General features: G+C 40.6%; 1 protein-coding gene across 4 annotated transcripts; it reads right to left on the bottom strand.

The window, feature by feature from the left end:
* Window positions 1–181: 181 nt before the first annotated feature.
* On the bottom strand, window positions 182–14,570 carry LOC146510455 (rho GTPase-activating protein 24-like). 4 transcript variants are annotated; one of them, XM_085174109.1, is made up of 10 exons: window positions 9,681–10,302; window positions 9,318–9,449; window positions 9,068–9,181; window positions 8,527–8,734; window positions 8,319–8,451; window positions 8,119–8,192; window positions 7,886–8,007; window positions 6,774–7,008; window positions 3,548–4,492; window positions 182–3,008 (listed from the first exon to the last, which is right to left on the bottom strand). In XM_085174109.1, the coding sequence occupies exons 2-10, from the start codon at window positions 9,349–9,351 to the stop codon at window positions 2,768–2,770; spliced, it is 2,106 nt and encodes a 701-aa protein (XP_085030235.1). In that variant the 5' UTR covers window positions 9,352–9,449; window positions 9,681–10,302; the 3' UTR covers window positions 182–2,767. The 4 variants fall into 4 exon arrangements, with proteins under 4 accessions (XP_085030235.1, XP_085030233.1, XP_085030231.1 ...); XM_085174107.1 differs by having other exon boundaries at window positions 9,318–9,547; XM_085174105.1 differs by lacking the exons at window positions 9,318–9,449; window positions 9,681–10,302 and adding an exon at window positions 12,383–14,570.
* Between the last annotated feature and the right edge of the window lie 3,610 nt (window positions 14,571–18,180).

The following is an 18,180-nucleotide window of genomic DNA, read 5'->3' on the forward strand; positions in this document are numbered from 1 at the left end:
TTTCTCGGGTGCAGTTCAGTATCAGACAACATAAACAGACAACGATTCTCTAATTATATTGTAACAAGTTTTGTCTCAGGAAAATTGTCAGGCTCCTCCTCAAACGTTCCAGTTATTTCTTTTGCAGAAAATGGTTTTTGTTTTGTTTTGTGGGATATTTAATGTATAGATTGAAGTTTGCTTGTTTTTTTTCCACTTCCTCTTTTGCAAAAGATTTTATTCCCTTTTTGGGTATGAGAAAAAACTATCTTAGTAAATTTAGGAAGAAAAGCTAAACGATGGGAAGAAGATTGTAGTTGGTGCTTATTAGCTGATGTGTGCCCAGTGAGCATCCTGCAGAAACCATCACAGATGCTCTTTCTGCTTTTGGCAGTTTCTTTTTTCTTTTTTTGGGTCCCCAGTTGCAACAGTGTGCAAACAAATGTTCTTCATCTCTAAAAGGCCTTAATATAAGAGGAAGTAAATGTAATGCAAGGTTTTATTTTACTTCTCTTAGTGGTCCTACAATGCTAGCTTACTGGTAATTATCGATGTTATATGCAAAGTTTCTGCAGGATGATGCTACGCTTCTTAGAAAGTACTGGGCGCTGTAGTAACAACGCTAAATGAAAAGGTGGATCCTGGTTGGTGTTACTGATGATGCACTCTTGTTATGAAGTGGAAACGGTCCCTTTGCTGGGAATAGATTCGGCGTGGACGATTTCATGAAGTGGAAAGTTCCAAGTCCATGTCATCTGCCACCTGTAACTCTGCTGTGGTGTTTAGTCACATGTTGTTTCCTTTTGGTCCTGTGTGAACAACCCTGGACACAAAAGCAAACGCCCACACTGTGTTTAGATGTGTAGCTATTATATGGCTGTTTTGTTTTTGTTTTGCTGTTATTTTTATGTTCACAAGTGCTTTGTGTTTCAAGTGTGACCCTTTAAATCTTCCTCCAGACCGAAGCATCAGAACCGAACCTCCTCTGATTGTACGTGTGACTCTGTAGTAGTGACTGAAGTAATGTTTGTTTGGTTTTGTTGGTTTTTTTTTTGTTACCAATTAATGGTTCAAAGAAGTTTTCCTGGATTTTTAGTCTCTGTACACTTTTCTTCTCTTTGAGAATAAATGTTACACTCTCATCAGCCACACAGGAGTCAAGTATTCATTGCGTGTGTTTAAAATCTGTTTCGTCAAACATTTTAAACAGACCCTCCTGCCAGAACAGTTACATTCATCTGTTCATTTTATATATAAAATAAAAAGTTATATACACACAGTGACATCACTTAATAGTTGTTTATCTCCCACATCCTGCTTTATCGTGCTTTTAAGCTCTAAATGTTACCATCATTTCTAAAATGAACATTTTGCAGACTTTAAACTCCTGATTGAGACGATACACTCAACAGCTGTGTTTATTGCAATTATAGATCCATTTACAGTTATAGTGGTCTCCTGTTTTACAACTACGAATTTAATTTAGCTTCATTTTTATAGATCCAGAAACAACTGTCTTTTATATACAGTTGTTGTTGGGTGGTTTTCTTTGTTAGCTGGTGGATGTTTGGATGCCAACTTGAAACCCATCTAAGGTTTGGGTTTAGGTTCAGTTAACATCCACTCTGTTTCAGTTGACATCTTTAAAGTTCTGAAGAAATGCTACATCTTCATTTTATAGATAGTCTGTGGCTGACTGACGAGCAACAAAGAAAAAACAATCAAGTTTTTATTTTAACAAGTTCTTTTATTGTTATTTGGAAATGCATCATCATGCAGTCTTCAAGTTATTTGGCACACTACACTGTAGAAAGAAAAACATTTGCCCTCTGCTTCTGTTGCAGTGCATCTCGAGCCTCAGATTTCCTGCAGCGTGAGTCAGTCTGGTTCCCTAAAAAACAGAAGTCATAACCGCATCCAGTCCATACATGACGTAAAACAGTCTGTCAGCCAGCGTTGGTCCACCTGACTCAGATCTTTACAAAGTAACTCAGACTGTTCTGATGATTTGACCTGTGAAACAAATGTTATTTCAAACCAGTCTTTCCATTTAGGACAACAAAGTTGATACCGGCTCACTTTGATCAAAGACATTTTGGTGAAAGGTTTTTTAATTTTGTAGGATGAAAAATATGAAAGTGCATGTGAGCTTGTTCAAAAAGATCTATGTGGTTTATGGATGCATGCCAACAACAACCTAGAGATGATCACTGAAAAAGCACTTTAGCTTCTCTTTATGGTTACTGTTTACTCAGCAGGAAACGCTGGGAAAGTCAAATCAATATCAAAATTCTAGATTATGCGTCCCACACAAACAGTCTTTGTCCTACATTTGTTTGTTGGGATCTGGTCACCTGAGTTCTGTCTTTCTGAATATCCTGACATATTCCTTATATGTCAGGTCATAATCCATGTCAGGAAGCTCGTGTTAGAATATCTCTGAGGTGTATCTGTGACTCTGCAGCAGCCTGAAAATCCAAGAAGAAAGTCGAGTAACTGGGCAGCGATAGATCGAGCAGTCCACCTAAGCATAGTTTTAGAGAAGAACAGCATTAGTGTTCCCTCTACTACATGGACACAAAGTGAACAAAGCTGGAATTCCTGGAATTCTCTGACATGTGGTCATAACACATCGTAATCCAAGCATCTCAGTTGTGTGGATCATCTGTGACGTTTTCAACTTGGAGAAGGTCGACGTCCATGCTGAGAGCGTCTTTCTCCCCCTCCTCCTTTCACACTGTTTAGTGCCCTCCCTTCCAGTCTTATCCAGATCTGTCAATACACATCTTCAGATACTCCCTCCTACTCTCCCTTTTTTGTCTTCTTCACTTCTCCTGATATCTCCATACATCTGGAAAAACAGCTCCATGTCTCTCTGCAGTTTGGTGTTTCGGCGGTCGGCGTCTGCTTTGGCTCGCTCCATCTTGCGAATCTTGATTTCAGCAACACTTTGGCTGCGCTTCTGCTGCTCCAGGCTGGCCCGCAGGACTGCAACCTGCCTCTCAAGGACGTCATTGCAGCGCTCCAACCTGCAGAGACACCATAAAACGTGGGGAAGGCTTTAAGCAAACACTGGTGGCACGCCACACTGCCAAACATCAGTTTTAATATTATATAGGATCATTTATGCTGATTCTGTTACAAGGGAGTTTTTCCTTGCCACTGTCGACGAATGCTTTCTCATAGGTGGTTGTCTGATTGTTGTGATTTCCATTATTGTTGGCTGTATGTCTGTGAAGGTTCTCAGTCATCCAGGTCATTGTAGTCAAAGGAGCTTGCAAAGAAAAGCGTCTGGACTTCTTTAAGTTACTTGAAGACGTTTCACCTCTCATCCGAGAAGCTTCTTCAGTTCTAAGGTCAAATCTGGGACTCTCCACCATTTGACCTTAGAACTGAAGAAGCTTCTCGGATGAGAGGTGAAACGTCTTCAAGCAACTTAAAGAAGTCCAGACGCTTTTCTTTGCAAGCTCCTTTGATTATTGTTGGCTCTTCATCTTAAAGTGCTTTCAGGCACCATGATTTGGCACTATATAGATAAACTGAATTGAATACACTGAAGGTGTCTCACCTCTGTATCCTGGTCTGGTACTCAGACTTCTGCTGGGCCATCCTTTGCCGCAGCTCATCCAGGAGTGAGTGGGTGTCCCTGGGTTGTAGATGATCTTCAGCCCCCTGGAGATCAGGAGAACCTGAGGGAAGGAAGACATCTGAGCTGCCTGTACTAAGAGGGCTGCCACTGCGTACCGAACCCGAGGCTGGAGAGTTTGGGTGGTGGATGTGGTCGTCATGGTCAGTATCACTGTTTTCATCATCATCCTCGTTGCTATCTTCATGATCGTCTTTGACACTGTTTTCCTTCTCTGCTTCCTGATTTGAAGGCAACCCTCCATTTCTGACTGGACTAACTACACCGACATCATCACTGCTTTCATCCAATGGTAAAACCTCGCAGGAAGACCATGAAGAGGAATCCCTCGTGTGCTCCACTTCTTCAAGCTCTGCCTCATCTTCACCACTTCCAGTGTGGCCTCCGGAAGAGCTCATTTTCAAATGTCCATCAGTGACAGCCATCATCGGTGGGTGTAGAGACACTCTGCTCAGATTGTCATAGGCGGAAGGGGTGCTCTCCTCCTGACCCTCACTGCTGCCCCCACTGGATGTTTCTGGCACTGCACCCTCTTCCTCAGCACCAGCAGAGCTCCAGAAAGCAGAGCTGGCCTCTCCTGGGCCTGGCCAAACTTTGGTCCAGCCCATGAGCTCTGGTCTGGGCTTAGAATTTTCTGGCACCTGGAAGCTGGTTTCAGAGGCTTGAACATTTGCACTGGGTGCTATTTGGTGAGCGTTATGTTGGTGACAGTCGACGTTATGTCTGTCAGAGTGGTGCTGAATGGGCTGACTGGAGGAGGGCGTGGGGTAGAAACAGTTCCCCGGGTGGGAGGAGGTGTAGCGATGTCCGAGATGTCTTTTCGGACCGGAAGACAAGTCTGATTTGGCAGCAGCTGAGAAGGCACAGCTAGACAACAACAACAAAAAGTTAGAATTTGAAGTTGAGGCACATTCTTGTAGCTGAAATCTTAGTTTAAAAGTTTTAATGACATCAAGTGACAATGAAAGAATGCAAGTAAAGATGTGAAGGAAGAACAGGTTGTTGGGATAGACACAAAGACTGGGGATGATTATCTGGGATCATCTCTTGCACAGGAAGTAGGTGAGCAAGGCTTAGATAGAAGAGTCTGGAGGAAAACAGAAGAGGACAGGTACCTATGGCAAGCAGGTGAGGTGTGGGTGAAGCCACACATTCTCAATCCCAAGACATCACAAGTTGATGCTTGGTTAGAAACCCGGTCTCATCATATTTTAATTATATTTAATTTTATTTATTTAGCACCAAATCACAACAACAGCCACCTCAGGATGCTTTATATTGTAAGCTAGAGACCCTACAATAATAATCAGGGTATACCCAAATATCATCATTTTCTGAGGCACTGATTTTAATAAGCAGTGTTGGGAAGGTTATTTTTAAAATGTATTCCATTACAGATTACAGAATACATGCCCCAAAATGTATTCTGTAACGTATTCCGTTACGTTACTCAATGAGAGTAACGCATTCTGAATACTTTGGATTACTTAATATGTTATCATGCTGTTTACAACTACATGAATGTACTATTGCTGTGATTTATTACTGTTACTGAAGGTCCGCGGCTCCGAACCGTAGTAAAGGGACCTCTGACTAATACGGTGGGTTCTGTGTCGGGCTTGTAGCTGAAAACTAGCTTTACTTTGTTGTCTGGGTCAACTTTGCTTGCCAGAGACAGAGAGAGGCGTTGAAAGGCTGCTCCAACAGAACTTATTGTTTTTGGAGGAAAACACGAACACGGTGTACAGTCGAGTCTTAATAGCTTACTTACAACTGGGCTCGTCAGGCTCTCTTCTTGGCTGCAGTGGTTATTATTATATTTACAGGCTTCCAGCTCCCGTTTTTGCTCGATGACAGCTCGTACTCTTCCTTTTTCTCCCTCCCTCGCTCACAGACACATAACGTGTATGGCAGTCCATTCTCCCTGCAGCACGGACTACACTGCCCATGATGCTACATTCTTTAGAGCTATACCTGTAGCATTCTGCCTATTAGCTTAGCACAACAACAACAAAAAGGCCTCTCTCACCCAGGAAACACGCAGAGAGAGAGCGTCACCCTGTAACCATGGCAACCGTAACGCTGCCGCCTGGAACAACAGAACGTAGCTGTCAAACAAAACCCAAACAGTCCTGACCCGCCACAATATGAAACAGGGAAGTACCGCCGTGTAATCCATTTATTTCAACAAAGTAACTGTATTCTAAATACCACCTTTTTAAACGGTAACTGTAACGGAATACAGTTACTCATATTTTGTATTTTAAATACGTAACGGCGGTACATGTATTCCGTTACTCCCCAACACTGTTAATAAGGAACAACAAAACTACAGGATTCCACAAAAAACAACCAGAAGCCAAATTGTTGAGTCCTCTTTACACCTATTTATTGCACTTTAAGTTGCTCCTACTTTGGTTTGGCTAGGTTTAGGCAGAATTACCCAGCGCGTCACAATCTGAGGCCAGTGGCTACTGACAAAGTTGACATGTTGACAGTGAGAATGAGTTGGCCATGATCTCTATTGTTTACAGCTGTGCAAAAACCTGTCTCTTGTTCGTTTGTTGTTGACTCATTCCAGACCTTTTAGATTTGGATCTGGAGACTCTGTGTCCTCTCTTAGCTGCTATTTGTTGTCTGAGAATCACAGCCCTGCCTTTCTCCATCTTACCTCTTTGGGTCTGTGTGAGCTCCGCCCTTGTCTCCATCCTCCTGTATCTTCTGTATCTGAAATGGGTCCTCATATTTTTCTTCGCTAAGTGAATTGTGTCTTGCTCCTTTCTCCCTGTGAGCTTTGTCCTCATCTCTTCCTCCTCCCTGTAAATTGTGTTTTCTCCTCTCACTCGGCCAGTGGTGTCATCTGTTTTCCATTTGTGGGAAGTGTCAGTCCTTCTCCCTCTGTGTAAATGTTGTCCTTGAGTATTGTGTGTGTGTCTTTCCTCTTCCCTGACCTTTGTTTTTGTGGTGTATCTGCTCCCTAGATCTCTTCTGTATTTGTCATTAAAGTCTATCGACATATTACTAATCCTTACATTAGGACCTATTTGTGAGTACTGACTTGGTACCCAGAGCACTCAGAGACAGTGTAAGTTTTGAGTTGTGAGGTTTGTTAGCTGATGGTGAAGTTGTTAGAGCAGGTCAGTTTTACCTGGAGCTCTCTGCGTCTGCAGCAGGCTGTCCCGTCTCCCTGAAACGCTCCGCTATGAGAGGCAAAGACAGCTGGCGAGGGCAGGGCAACGGGTGGAGATGAGGCTGCTTCAGAGCACTTGGAGATCCATGTGAACTTCTAGTTGGGCGGGCATAGATGGGTGGAGGAATTTTTGCAAACAGAGACTCGTGTTCTCTGATCAGCTCTAACATTAACACCTGGACCAGCGCTGCACCTAGAGCACAGACAGATATTCTCATTAGACCTCGCTGCAGTCAGACCAATCAGATGACCACTATTATATCGGGCTAGTCGGGTGTGTATGCTGCTCACTGTGTTCTAATATTAACTTAAGGAAGAAAGAAGCACTGGCTGCAGCACATGGAGCATAACAGCATCACAGCTAAGCAAACACGGAGTCATGCAGCTGACTAATTTGTGAATTACACTTCTAAACGATGACATCATCATTTAAAACCATGGCATACCGTACGTATTAAGATTAATGTTAAGATTCTTTATTTGTGATTGTAGAAAGATTCAACAACATTTATTTTGGTGACTATCAACCAACGGCAACTGATAAAAGTGGCTTAAAAACTCACATACACACAAAAATACTAGTAATTAAAAGAACTATTAAAAGTATCGATCAAAATAGCAAAATGTATCAATGAGAGGAATACATAAAATTACACACAATACAAAATATATATAGATATTTATAAAGATATTTATTAAAGCTACTCCACAGTGTATATTCTGGCTTTTTGGTGTTTTGAAAGTGACTCGTCAGTCACAAAGAAGACACACCCTAAAGCTTACCCTGCTTTATCATCCATTTAACTCTAAATATGGGAACATAACGTTTAAAAATGAGCTTCACGCTGTACTAAAGAATATCTGAAATAAGTGACTAGTGAGAAACTCATCTTCAGGTCAATCACCGAGGTCATACCCATGAGATGAGTAGTAGAGTCACCCCCTTGTGGCCAATAGAAATCATGACGCTTTATGGCATTTCTGCATTAACTTCTCTTTTCAGACTTGGAGGCTGCGTCAGCCTTTAAAATAAAATCCACAGATGGCACAAGTGTTCATGTCCTGTTTACCTCCCACGATGCTTTGTGGGTCTTCGGCTTTGGCTCGGAGGATGTTTGGTCCAAACACGGTGGCCAAATTCTGGACACTCATCTTGTTGGTGCAGGAGTAACTGTGGACCTCAGTCAGAAACCTGCACAAACACACACACATTTCCAGTACCCGTGACAAGACTAATCAAAAAACACTCATTCAGTTTGACTATTATTCTTACTTTACTATTATTATTATGGGGGGGTCTTACTGGCAGATAAAGTTGAGCAGGTTGAAGTTTGCAACTGGTAACTCATGAAGAAGAATTCTTAACTCCCTCAAACCCTAAAAGAAAAAGGAGAGCAATGCATCAAGGTGACATGTTAAACCACTGAAGGCTAAAATAAGAGTGCAGAGGGGTGAAGCTGCTTTTAATCAAACAAACTGCTTGATGGTGCAGTGTGCAGTTACCAGTGTGCGGTCACTCGACAGCTTTTGGCCACAGAGCAGGAAGTCCTGGTAGTGGCTGTAAGGAACCAGCGGTTCAGGCAGCTGTCTGAGGTAGAGCTTCAACAGTGATGCCACCGTGTGGACGTCTGTGTTACTGCAGATGAAACGTTTTATCTTAAGAGAGCAGATCAGAAGAAAAGCAAAGGGAAGATTCAGAGAGGAACTTTACCTATCGAAGGATGGCCTCTCTCCTGAATCAAAAGCCTCCTGCAGCTCTTTGACCAAACTGGCGCGTCCAGGCTGGCGAAACAAGCCCACTTCATGCAGGCCTCGCTCTCGAATGAAGGTCACGCATTGCTCCACCACCAGAGGAACCAAACGCACCCCATAACGCCGCTCATACAGCACCGTTTCCTCCAGGCGCTGACCAAAGACCCCTGCAAGAGGGAAAGATTTACTGAGAGCTCTTTCTGAAGAGTCTTCAAACCAAGACTTTACAGTGTTCGGTAAGACTTGTAGGTGACCTTGCACATCACATAGCTCTAGTCGCATAGAGTCAATTTGACAACATGAGCAAGAGGAGGCAGGGATACATGCATGAACTGTATCTGGGATGCTTACAGTGCCAAAGTGGTGAGTTTGTATAACAACACATCTCAATCCTTAATCTCAGATACCCTTCATATATCGAGCAAAACCAAACGAAAGCAGGATATTTTTAAGCTGTGTACCAGTGAAGAATGAGAAATAAAGCCAATGAATACATGTACCTGTGAAAGGGATCCAGACACCCTTGTTAAGGCTCTTCAGCCACTCGTCACCCTGACCGGCGCTGTTGGATAAAAAGAAATAGGAGCCTGGGCTGGCCAACACATCTCTGTTACCTACAAACACACAAATGGGGAGATGTTAAGGAGCTTACTCAGGTCAAGTCTGGACTTGTTATAATAAATCCAGATATTACCACCTATCCTCATAGTACTTTTATAAAAAATCAGATCATAATTGAATGATTATCACTTGTAAAAGCAGAATAATGGTGCGAATTCTGCATCTCAGTCACAGCGTTTACAGTTTCATTCACAGATGCTGCAGCCTCACTTTCACTTCCCTCCCTGCACGCATTTCTTCTTTTCGTTCTTCTGCTCGTCTCTGAGATGTGGAAGTGGAAGGGTAGGTCAAATCACAATTGGCTGGAAGCTCACTTACAAATTAAAATTTAGTGATACGCTCCAAGGCTGGAGGGTACCCTGGGTGGGTAAAACACACGATCAGACCGGATACATATCAGTTAGATTTTGAGCAAAGAGAAAGAGAACAAGGTAATGATTGAATCAGAATAAATATTTCAAGTAATTTTGCAGCGGACCCTGAGACACGAACCATAATGTTACTCTGTCAGCAGTGTTGTCTGGATGGGTCATCAGTGACTAACCGTTGTGATATTGGGTTGATGTCATTTTCTTCTTCTTCTTTCTTACAGTTGTATTGGCGGTTGGCAAACAATTGAAAGGTGCATTTGATGTCATTTTATTTGAAAGTGTTCTGTTTTATTCTGTTATCGTTTGCCCCTCCTCATTAGTTTCAGCTGGGTTTAGGCTGTCACACCTGCGCCCAGTTAGTCATTGGTCTCCTCAGTGTATTTACCCACGGATGTCTTTTCCTCGGATGGCAGATCATCTTGTATTCACTGTAGTAAAGTAATTCAGGTCTTCCTGGATTCCCCACTTTTTTTATTTCCTTGTGTGTGACCGCTGGACGGTTCTATTGATGCTCCTTGATTGTTTGCCACATAGATTGATCTCCTGTTTACGCCTTGGCCTCTTTCGATTTATCCCCTCTTTCTTAATATAGTGTTTCAAGCAGAACGGAGCAAAAAGATAAGCTTAAACAAACACCCTGATTTTCATTTGCTCTCTTTAAATCCAGCAAATGTTTCCTCAAATGACAGACTTTGTCATACTAACATTAGACTTCTCCACACTTGATGAGTAAAACCTTTAAAGACTGATTTGGCTTGGACACAAAAAACCTAGTTGGTTCTTTGTGCTCTTTGCTAAGCTTTCATTGCTTTATTCACAGTTGACAATAATCCTCATATACTTTATTCTGGGCCTTGGAGCAGCCTCACTGTGCATCGACTTCCTGAATCAAACTGTTTTTATCTCTCTTCCTTCTCTTCCCTTTAAGCTTTCTTATGATTGGCTGCCCATCATGAACACACACTGGAGCAGCAGGAGGGCGGAGCTTCTGTGGTAGAGTGTGGGGTTGCAGCAGTCTGTCTTACTGGATTACGATTATTCTTTGTGGCACTGATTCAATAAGATGCTGGAAACATTCCTCTGACATTTTGGTCCATGTTGATGTGATAAAATTCATGCATCTGATGCCATGATGAGCCCAAAAGTGCTCTACTGGATTGAGATTTGGTGACTGTGGAGGACATTTGAGTACAGTGAGCTTTGTGACGCATCAGCCATTAGAAGATGGGTACACTGTGGTCATAAAGGAATGGGCTTAAGCAGCAGCAATACTCAGCTAGGCTGTGGCAGTTAAGTGATGCTCAGTTGGTCCTAAGGGACCCAAAGTGTGCAAAGAAAATATCTTCCACACAACCACCATCCTGAACACAAGGCAGGATGGATCCATGCTTTCATGTGACTTACATGAAAGCATGGATCCAAAGGTCACAGCAGAAATCAAAGCTGCTGAATTTGTTCAGTCCCTGCAAACTGTAGCTCCAGGTTTCTGTTCTTAGCTGAGCTTAACTTCAAAGTTTAGTTGTAATGAATTGTTATTTGACTTACTTTCGTCTTCTTATCACCTTGAAACAGTCATTTCCCTCTGATTTCTGCATCAACAAGGCATTTTCACCCAAAGAACTGCTCACTGGACAGTTTGTCTTTTTTAGGCAGTTCCCTTTAAACCCCACAGACAGGCTTGTGCAGAAAAATCCCAGAAGATCAGCAGTTTCTGAAATACTCAGACCAGCCTGTCTGGCATTGACATCCATGCCAAGTTCCAAGTTGCTTCCACATTTTGAACTTCAGCAGGCTCAACCATGCCTAAATGCACGGAGTTGCTACATGTGATTAGCTGATTATATATTTGTGTTTACAAGCAATAGGACAAAAGCAGACTAGATCTTCTTTTAGTAATTTTAGTGATTTTAAATAAGTATAACAATGAAGAAAACGGGGTTAACCCAGGACGGTAATGTTGCTGGTAATGGTGTTGTGGTTCTTTTTTGGGGTTTTTTTTTTGTTTTGTTTTGTTTTGTTTTGTTTTGGTTGTTTGTTTTTCCATAATTTGTGCACCTGCAAATATAAACCTTCTGTTTTTTTCATATGAAAGAAACTATACCCTGGTGGGGATTGCTAATTTCTTGTTTTTGATTTATGTATGTTTTGTTTTGTTTTGTTTTGCTTTACTTTTGTTTCATATGTTGTTTGTTTTAATTTAAGAAAATTCATGAATGAGAGGTAAAACGTGAGGGGGTAGGGACAAATAAGTAAATACTTCTACCTACTCCTTTTCAAACAAATAATGGAATAATATATTGTAATGATTGTGAAGGCTCATGTTTGAAATGTTTGAAATAAAAATGAACTGAACTGAACTGAATTTCATTTATAGTTATAATGATGAAATTCTATATTTTCTATTGTGGCATTGTTGTATTTTTAGAATAGTAATCCTGTGTAAGCTGGACTTCAGCAAAGCAGCACTGTTGTATCTATATATATACCGCAGTGTCACATCCATTCACATATGCATTAACCTTCTGATATAACCAGCATCAGGACACAGAGACATCTCCCCACTTTAATCACTGACTCCTGACGCTTTCCTCTCATCCTTTCATCCTTTCATGCTCCACTGTCTGTACTCCTCAAAGTCACATGAAACACACAGACACATATGTCTGAAGCACACTAAAACACACACACACACACACATCGTCACCTGAATCTGAAGACCCTGACTCAGCATTTAACAAGTGTCACTCAAGGGCAACACACACTAACTCACACAGCTGGAGTTTGGGAGAGATTAGCGATGGTGTGTGTGTTGGTGTGTCTTACCTTTGTGGCCCGTACTGTCATGCTTCCAGGACTTGAAGCAGCTGAGTCCCATGCTGCAGCACTCCTGCGAAGCGCAAACTTCACACGGCAATGAGGAATTTTTTTTGAAGACTAGTAACTGAATGTGAGCATTTCGGAGAGTGCAGTTGCATAAAAATGAAAAAACAAGCAAAGAAAACAAGATACTTCTAATTTTGCTGTCGTTGCACTTACTCGTCCTCCTCCTATCAGCACCTAGTTTCATCTAGCAGTGTTTCAGTCTGGTTTTGAACATCTTGGTAGCTCAAAAGGAGTTGGAAAAACCTTTATGGGGGGTATTTCTGGATGGACGTGGACCATGACATACACAATCTTGGAAATGTCCTTGGGTGAAGGTAAACGTTAGATTCTTGGTGGACAATAGTGCTTAAAGAGAAGTTCTGGTAGAAATATTTTTAATATGAAATTCCAGATGGAAAACTGGCCCAGCAGGAAGCTTTCTTGGGAAGACTTAAAGAGTTGTGTCTTCTTGTTTTCCTCTTCTATTACTACCCAGTTTTAGTTAGTAGGGTAGTTTTGAACTTCTTGGCACACCTTAAAGAGCTCATACTTGTTCAAAAAAAACTTCAGAAACAGACATTGTTGGTGGACAAAGACCACAAAACACATGTTGTTGTATAGACTTTGGTCTTTTCTTAGTGAAAACTCTTGCAGAGATGCATTTGATGAAGAATTGACCTCAATTTCTTGATGAATACTGTATCAAATGTACATAAAAAAGTGATCCTGATAGTGACAGAAGCTTAATACTATTGGAGAATTGTTTTTTACAAAGAGCTTCCTTCTTAAATGTAAAGACAATCACACATTTCTTGAAAAGAAGTCCAAGTGGATATCAAACCTTAAATATAGGATCCAAATGATTCAGTTCCTCTTGAAGATGATTTCTTGGTGGATATTGTAACGTCAAATGCCTTAAAAGGACGTTTAAACCAAAGCACGAGATCCAGAGGGATATTAAAGTCCTGGAAACCTCAACTTGGCCTTGATTGACAAAAACTTCGACAAAGAATCTTGTAAAGCTGCTGTTCCTATCTGTAAACAGACGAGGGGTGTGAGATTTTAACTTCAAATGGAATGATATCTCATGGTTACAGAGCCTCTTTCGATACAAGATGTCAGCTTTGGGATTTGCTGGACAGACCTTGCTGGTCTGTTCTTCTTTAAAGTTGTCATGTTAAATTAGATTTCTAGTGGATATTACTGGACATTAAGCAAAGGGAAGTTCCAGTATACTGCATTCTTTCCCACCTCTGCAAGCAGACAGCTCATCTCTCATGCTCTTCTTAAAATAGTTTTCCCTTCTTCCTTTGAAAATCTTCATTGGGCTTGAGCATCTTGTGTTGACTACCTAAACAAAAGACAATCAAAATTTTTGGCAGCAACATTTTCGTCAGCCATCTCTGCTCTGTGAACACAAATGAAAAGATGCATAGCAAGCACAACCTTCCAAATGTTCCAAGTAGCTTGTTAATGAAGCTTCTTCAAATAGCTGTTTTCTCCCTGCAGAACTTCTGTCACATGTCAGCCATTACCCCAGCAGATTTCCTCTATATCCAGACCCCAAAACGTCCAGTCTTCATTTTTCCTTTTCCTCAGACACCCATGAACTCATCACTACCTCCACGAGTGAAACGTCTCACTTTACTTCCTGTATCTCACGATGACTATCAACGGATCAGCATGATTTCCACCCGTCTCTCCCTTTGCATTTCTTTTTAATTTTATAATTTCTTTCAGAAGTTAAAAAGTAAAACCATCTACCCCCCTCCCCATTTTCAGTCCCTCCTACCAGAGAATCAAACTACTCCATCCTCTATTTGGAAAGACACAATCTTAATACTTATTCCAGCATCCTTCCTCGTCTCCCTCTTCACGTCCTTTGCTTTATCTGCTCGTTATCTTGCAGTCTCGCTCCAGTTACACTCTACACATCTTAATGTCCACGTCATTGCCAGCCCTTTCCTTCTTCTTCCTCCTCTCCATCCCTTTCTATCTGTATCTCTCGTTGTCCCTCCCTTTGTCCCCATCCAGCTTGTCCTTCTGTCTCATTCCCACTATCCCTCCCTCTCTCTCCCTCTCTCTGTCTCTTAATTTCCCAGCAGTCTGTATGCCCCCACTTGCCCCCCTCCCCATTTACCTCATCAATAACCATAGTCTCTGTGTGTGCGTGAAGGCTGTGCATTAGGAAAATTGGTTCACTGCGACGCAGTGCTGTTTTACCAAAGTAATCACAGCTGATGGTGAGAGAGAGAGAGACAGAGAAATGGAGAGAGAGAGATGATCTGGCTCAAATTCTGCTGCTGCTGAAGTATGGCCTGCTGCAGAGAGCGTGCACACACACACACACACACACACACACACACACTGGTACCATGATTCAAGCAGACATCAAAGTAAGAGAGGCTGGCCGGTCCAGTCAACTTTTGAACTCCATTAAAGTATGAGGAGCCTCTCTCGCAATACAGTCCAATTCAATAAGCTTCATTGGCCTGATGTAGAATATAATGTACAGTGTACTCCTGGAGCCTTTTTCAATACAAGGAGTCAAATAAACAGTTGTCCTACCTACAGGCTAATACATCAAAAGAATGTGGACACGTGAACTTTACAGTGAAGCTCGACCCCACGAGAACAAAAACAAAAAAGGAGAGGTCGATTTTAAAGGGGGCTGAACAGCCACAGGTATAAAGGGGCCCTCTTGTGGTCATATGAACGACCGCATGTAAACCATCCAACATTTGGACAGATCTAATGTTACACAGAATCTGTATGAGAGTGTCTCAGCTGTAGGGCCAGGGGCTCCTGTAGTTGAAATGATGCTGTATTGATGTGTAGGTGGACCAGTTTATTTTATTTTAGGTGTTTACCCTAACATAATCTTCAGGCAAACTTTGAGTTGTTTTAACATTTGACAGCACTAAAAATACCTTAACCCTTTAAGACCTACCACAGAACCAAGTCCGCCAGAGCTTATATTATATTTTTACATGTTGTAGTGCCATTTTTGGGAGCATTTCAAGTTGCTATACATCAATACAACCATTACAGCCTAAATTTTAATAATATGTCTGCATTAAGTGCATAGTAATTACATAAATTTCAAAAAAGTGCAATAAACTACAAAAAAATTGAAAATCGTTTTTGTTTTTTTAACATATATTTCTAGTTAGAGAATTTTAAGAGGCTTATCCCTCAAAACTGTAAATACAAAAAAGTTGCACAAAATAGTTTCCTACCACAGGAAATTTATTTTGAGTGTCTTCATAGTTTTATTTTTGAAATACACCAATTTTTATACACTGCAGGAAAAACAAAAATAAATATTATAATGCAAATTTGCAAAAAAGCAGCATATGCATCAAAATAAACTATTTCCAGCAGTGCAATATGAGTCCTAAGCATCCCAGAAACGACACAGAAAGTCATAAAGTCAAACATAACTTTTAAAAACACCAGTATAGGCTCATAAGGCCCCGATGGTAAAAAAAACTACATTTCCGCGAAAATGACGTCACTTCCGGTTTCGGGCAGGATATGGCGGACATGCGATAGTTCACGCCAACGTCTATTCCACCTTAGTAAGTGTTATGAACAGCTGATCGGATCGGCAAAGCGTGTTTCTGGAATATTATGTTTGTGTTGCTGCAAGTGCTTTTTATGCAGTTTTTGCAAAGTTATATGTGGAAGGAAACTGTGACCGAGGACAAGCTGATGGCATAAGATGTAAGTACAACTCCTCCGGTTTCATATGCAAAAAAAATTATTGCTCTAGCTTACGTGGTTGCAGAGCTACCGGGATTTAAAAGTAGTTTTGCGTGCAGCTCCGACCGGTTTTAAAGGGTTAAGTGTCATTCTTTTATCCTGAAATTTGATGATTTTTCCTAAAAGTATCCAAAATGTGAATAAAATCTTTACTTTCCCCTGGGGCTGTTCCGGGCCTAATTTAATCTATATCTGTTCAGATGGATTTTAGATCATTTCGGTGAGTGTGGGAAACAGATGTGTAAGTCCCACACATGCAAGGTTTCCTAACACTGCATTAAATGTACAGACTAGTTTGCAAAAAGCAAACTAATATTGATAATTCTAGTTTGTACTTAGGACTGTCTTTATAATACAGCAGTGAAGACAGTGACTAAAGATTGTGGTGGTTATATAATAAAACAGAACAGTTCCAGAAAGTTCTTCCCTTTTTGCTTTTAATAAACTACTTTAAAGTCATTATGGCAGTTAGTTTTTCATATTTTAGGTAAAATAATGTGTGGAAATACACGTTTATCACTGAAAATAAGAGTTGTAAATCCTAAAAAACACGCTTTCCCTGCTCTTGGAAACATTAATTAGACTTTAACAATTGTTTACTGATGTCAGACGAGCTATTTTTACATTCTAAATCAATCTATGATTCAAAATTACTTATTATGATTGGCCTGGGTCACAACTCAGCTGAACTAGATTCATGAACAAATATGAACAGTATACAAAGGTTAATGGCATTATAAAATTGATCTGTAAATGATTCTAGATGCAGTCTAGTAAGATTGATGTCCCCAACCTAAAAGCAACCATAATGTTAACATGTTCAGATGCTGCCAGATAACGCAGTCGAGCACTACCTGTTTGAAAGACAAACAATCTCCAATCGCGCCTAAAGCTTTTTAGCCCTGTGGAATCACTTCCTCATTTTTTCTGAGACAACAAGCAGCCTTAAGTAAGAAAAATCAAAACACACAATAACAAACACAAAATTCCCAGTTTGCGACACAGTTGTATCCGTGTCTGTCTGCTCGTGCCGTACTGTAACTCTGCTGGTTTGTGTGACTGATTGACTATATTCTAATCACAGCTGAGAGCTTTCACATCTGTCTGTCAATACATCTGGCAGTGAAAAGGACACTCTTCATTAGAAAGTGGTGTGTGTGTGTGTGTATGTGTGTGTGCTCTGCACTAAATTAAATGTGTCACGTCCTCACTATGACTGCATGTCTGTAATGAATCACATGCGTGGAAATATTGCTAACCAGGAGCTCGTTGTCTTCTTTTTCTGAAAAAAGAAGAAGAAGAAGAAGAATTGATCTCCTTAGTCCAGCAACCTCTAATCACACACATATATCAATCACACAAACTGTCCAGTGGGTTGATACTATAAAGAACAATACAATATAGCACACAGACTATTTATATACTGGTTCTGTTGTTAAATTGTAAATGAAAACTGTTCATGTTACTCAGGAAATATGTTAAATTATCTACTGAGGACTTTATGTTTTAAAGAATTGAATTGACATTTCAGAACTTGTTGTTCTGTAAAGGAAATTCCTAATAAAGAAACTGACCAATAAAAGCACTAAAATTGCTTTATAAGGAATGAAAAACTTCAATAAAGTTTAAAGCCTGATTATTGGGTAAAAAGAGAAGAATATACAATGAAAAAGTCCAAATTTTAAGATAAAATAGGATTTTGGAACTCAAACTAAGTTCTAAATATAAATTTTTTTTTTTTAAAAAATGTCAGATTCAGGTGACTAAAATATCAGGTTAAAATATCTGCACACCTGAATGAACGACAAGTCTTTAGGATGAAGGAAAAAACAGAAACTGATAAATTATACACTGTAATAAAGAGTTCAGTAGAAAAACAAAAAATGTCCTGGTAATTTTCTGCCAGTACATTTTGTTTTTTTGCGGCAGTTGACAGACTTTTCCATAAATGATAAAACGGAGAATTCTGTAGGTTTACAGTATACTCTCTGTAC

The sequence above is a fragment of the Neolamprologus multifasciatus genome, chromosome 10 (genome assembly GCF_963576455.1).
Source record: "Neolamprologus multifasciatus chromosome 10, fNeoMul1.2, whole genome shotgun sequence".
Lineage (NCBI taxonomy): Eukaryota > Metazoa > Chordata > Actinopteri > Cichliformes > Cichlidae > Neolamprologus > Neolamprologus multifasciatus.

What these genes read in the sequence shown, in the direction of transcription:
- LOC146510455 (XM_085174105.1), bottom strand. Translation starts at nt 12,626, where the DNA reads ATGAAACTAGGTGCTGATAGGAGGAGGACGAGTAAGTGCAACGACAGC. An exon ending in TGTCTGGATCCCTTTCACAG is followed by an intron (nt 8,735 to 9,067) that starts GTACATGTATTC and finishes TCCCTCTTGCAG; the next exon opens with GGGTCTTTGGTCAGCGCCTG. An exon ending in GAGAGGCCATCCTTCGATAG is followed by an intron (nt 8,452 to 8,526) that starts GTAAAGTTCCTC and finishes TTTCATCTGCAG; the next exon opens with TAACACAGACGTCCACACGG.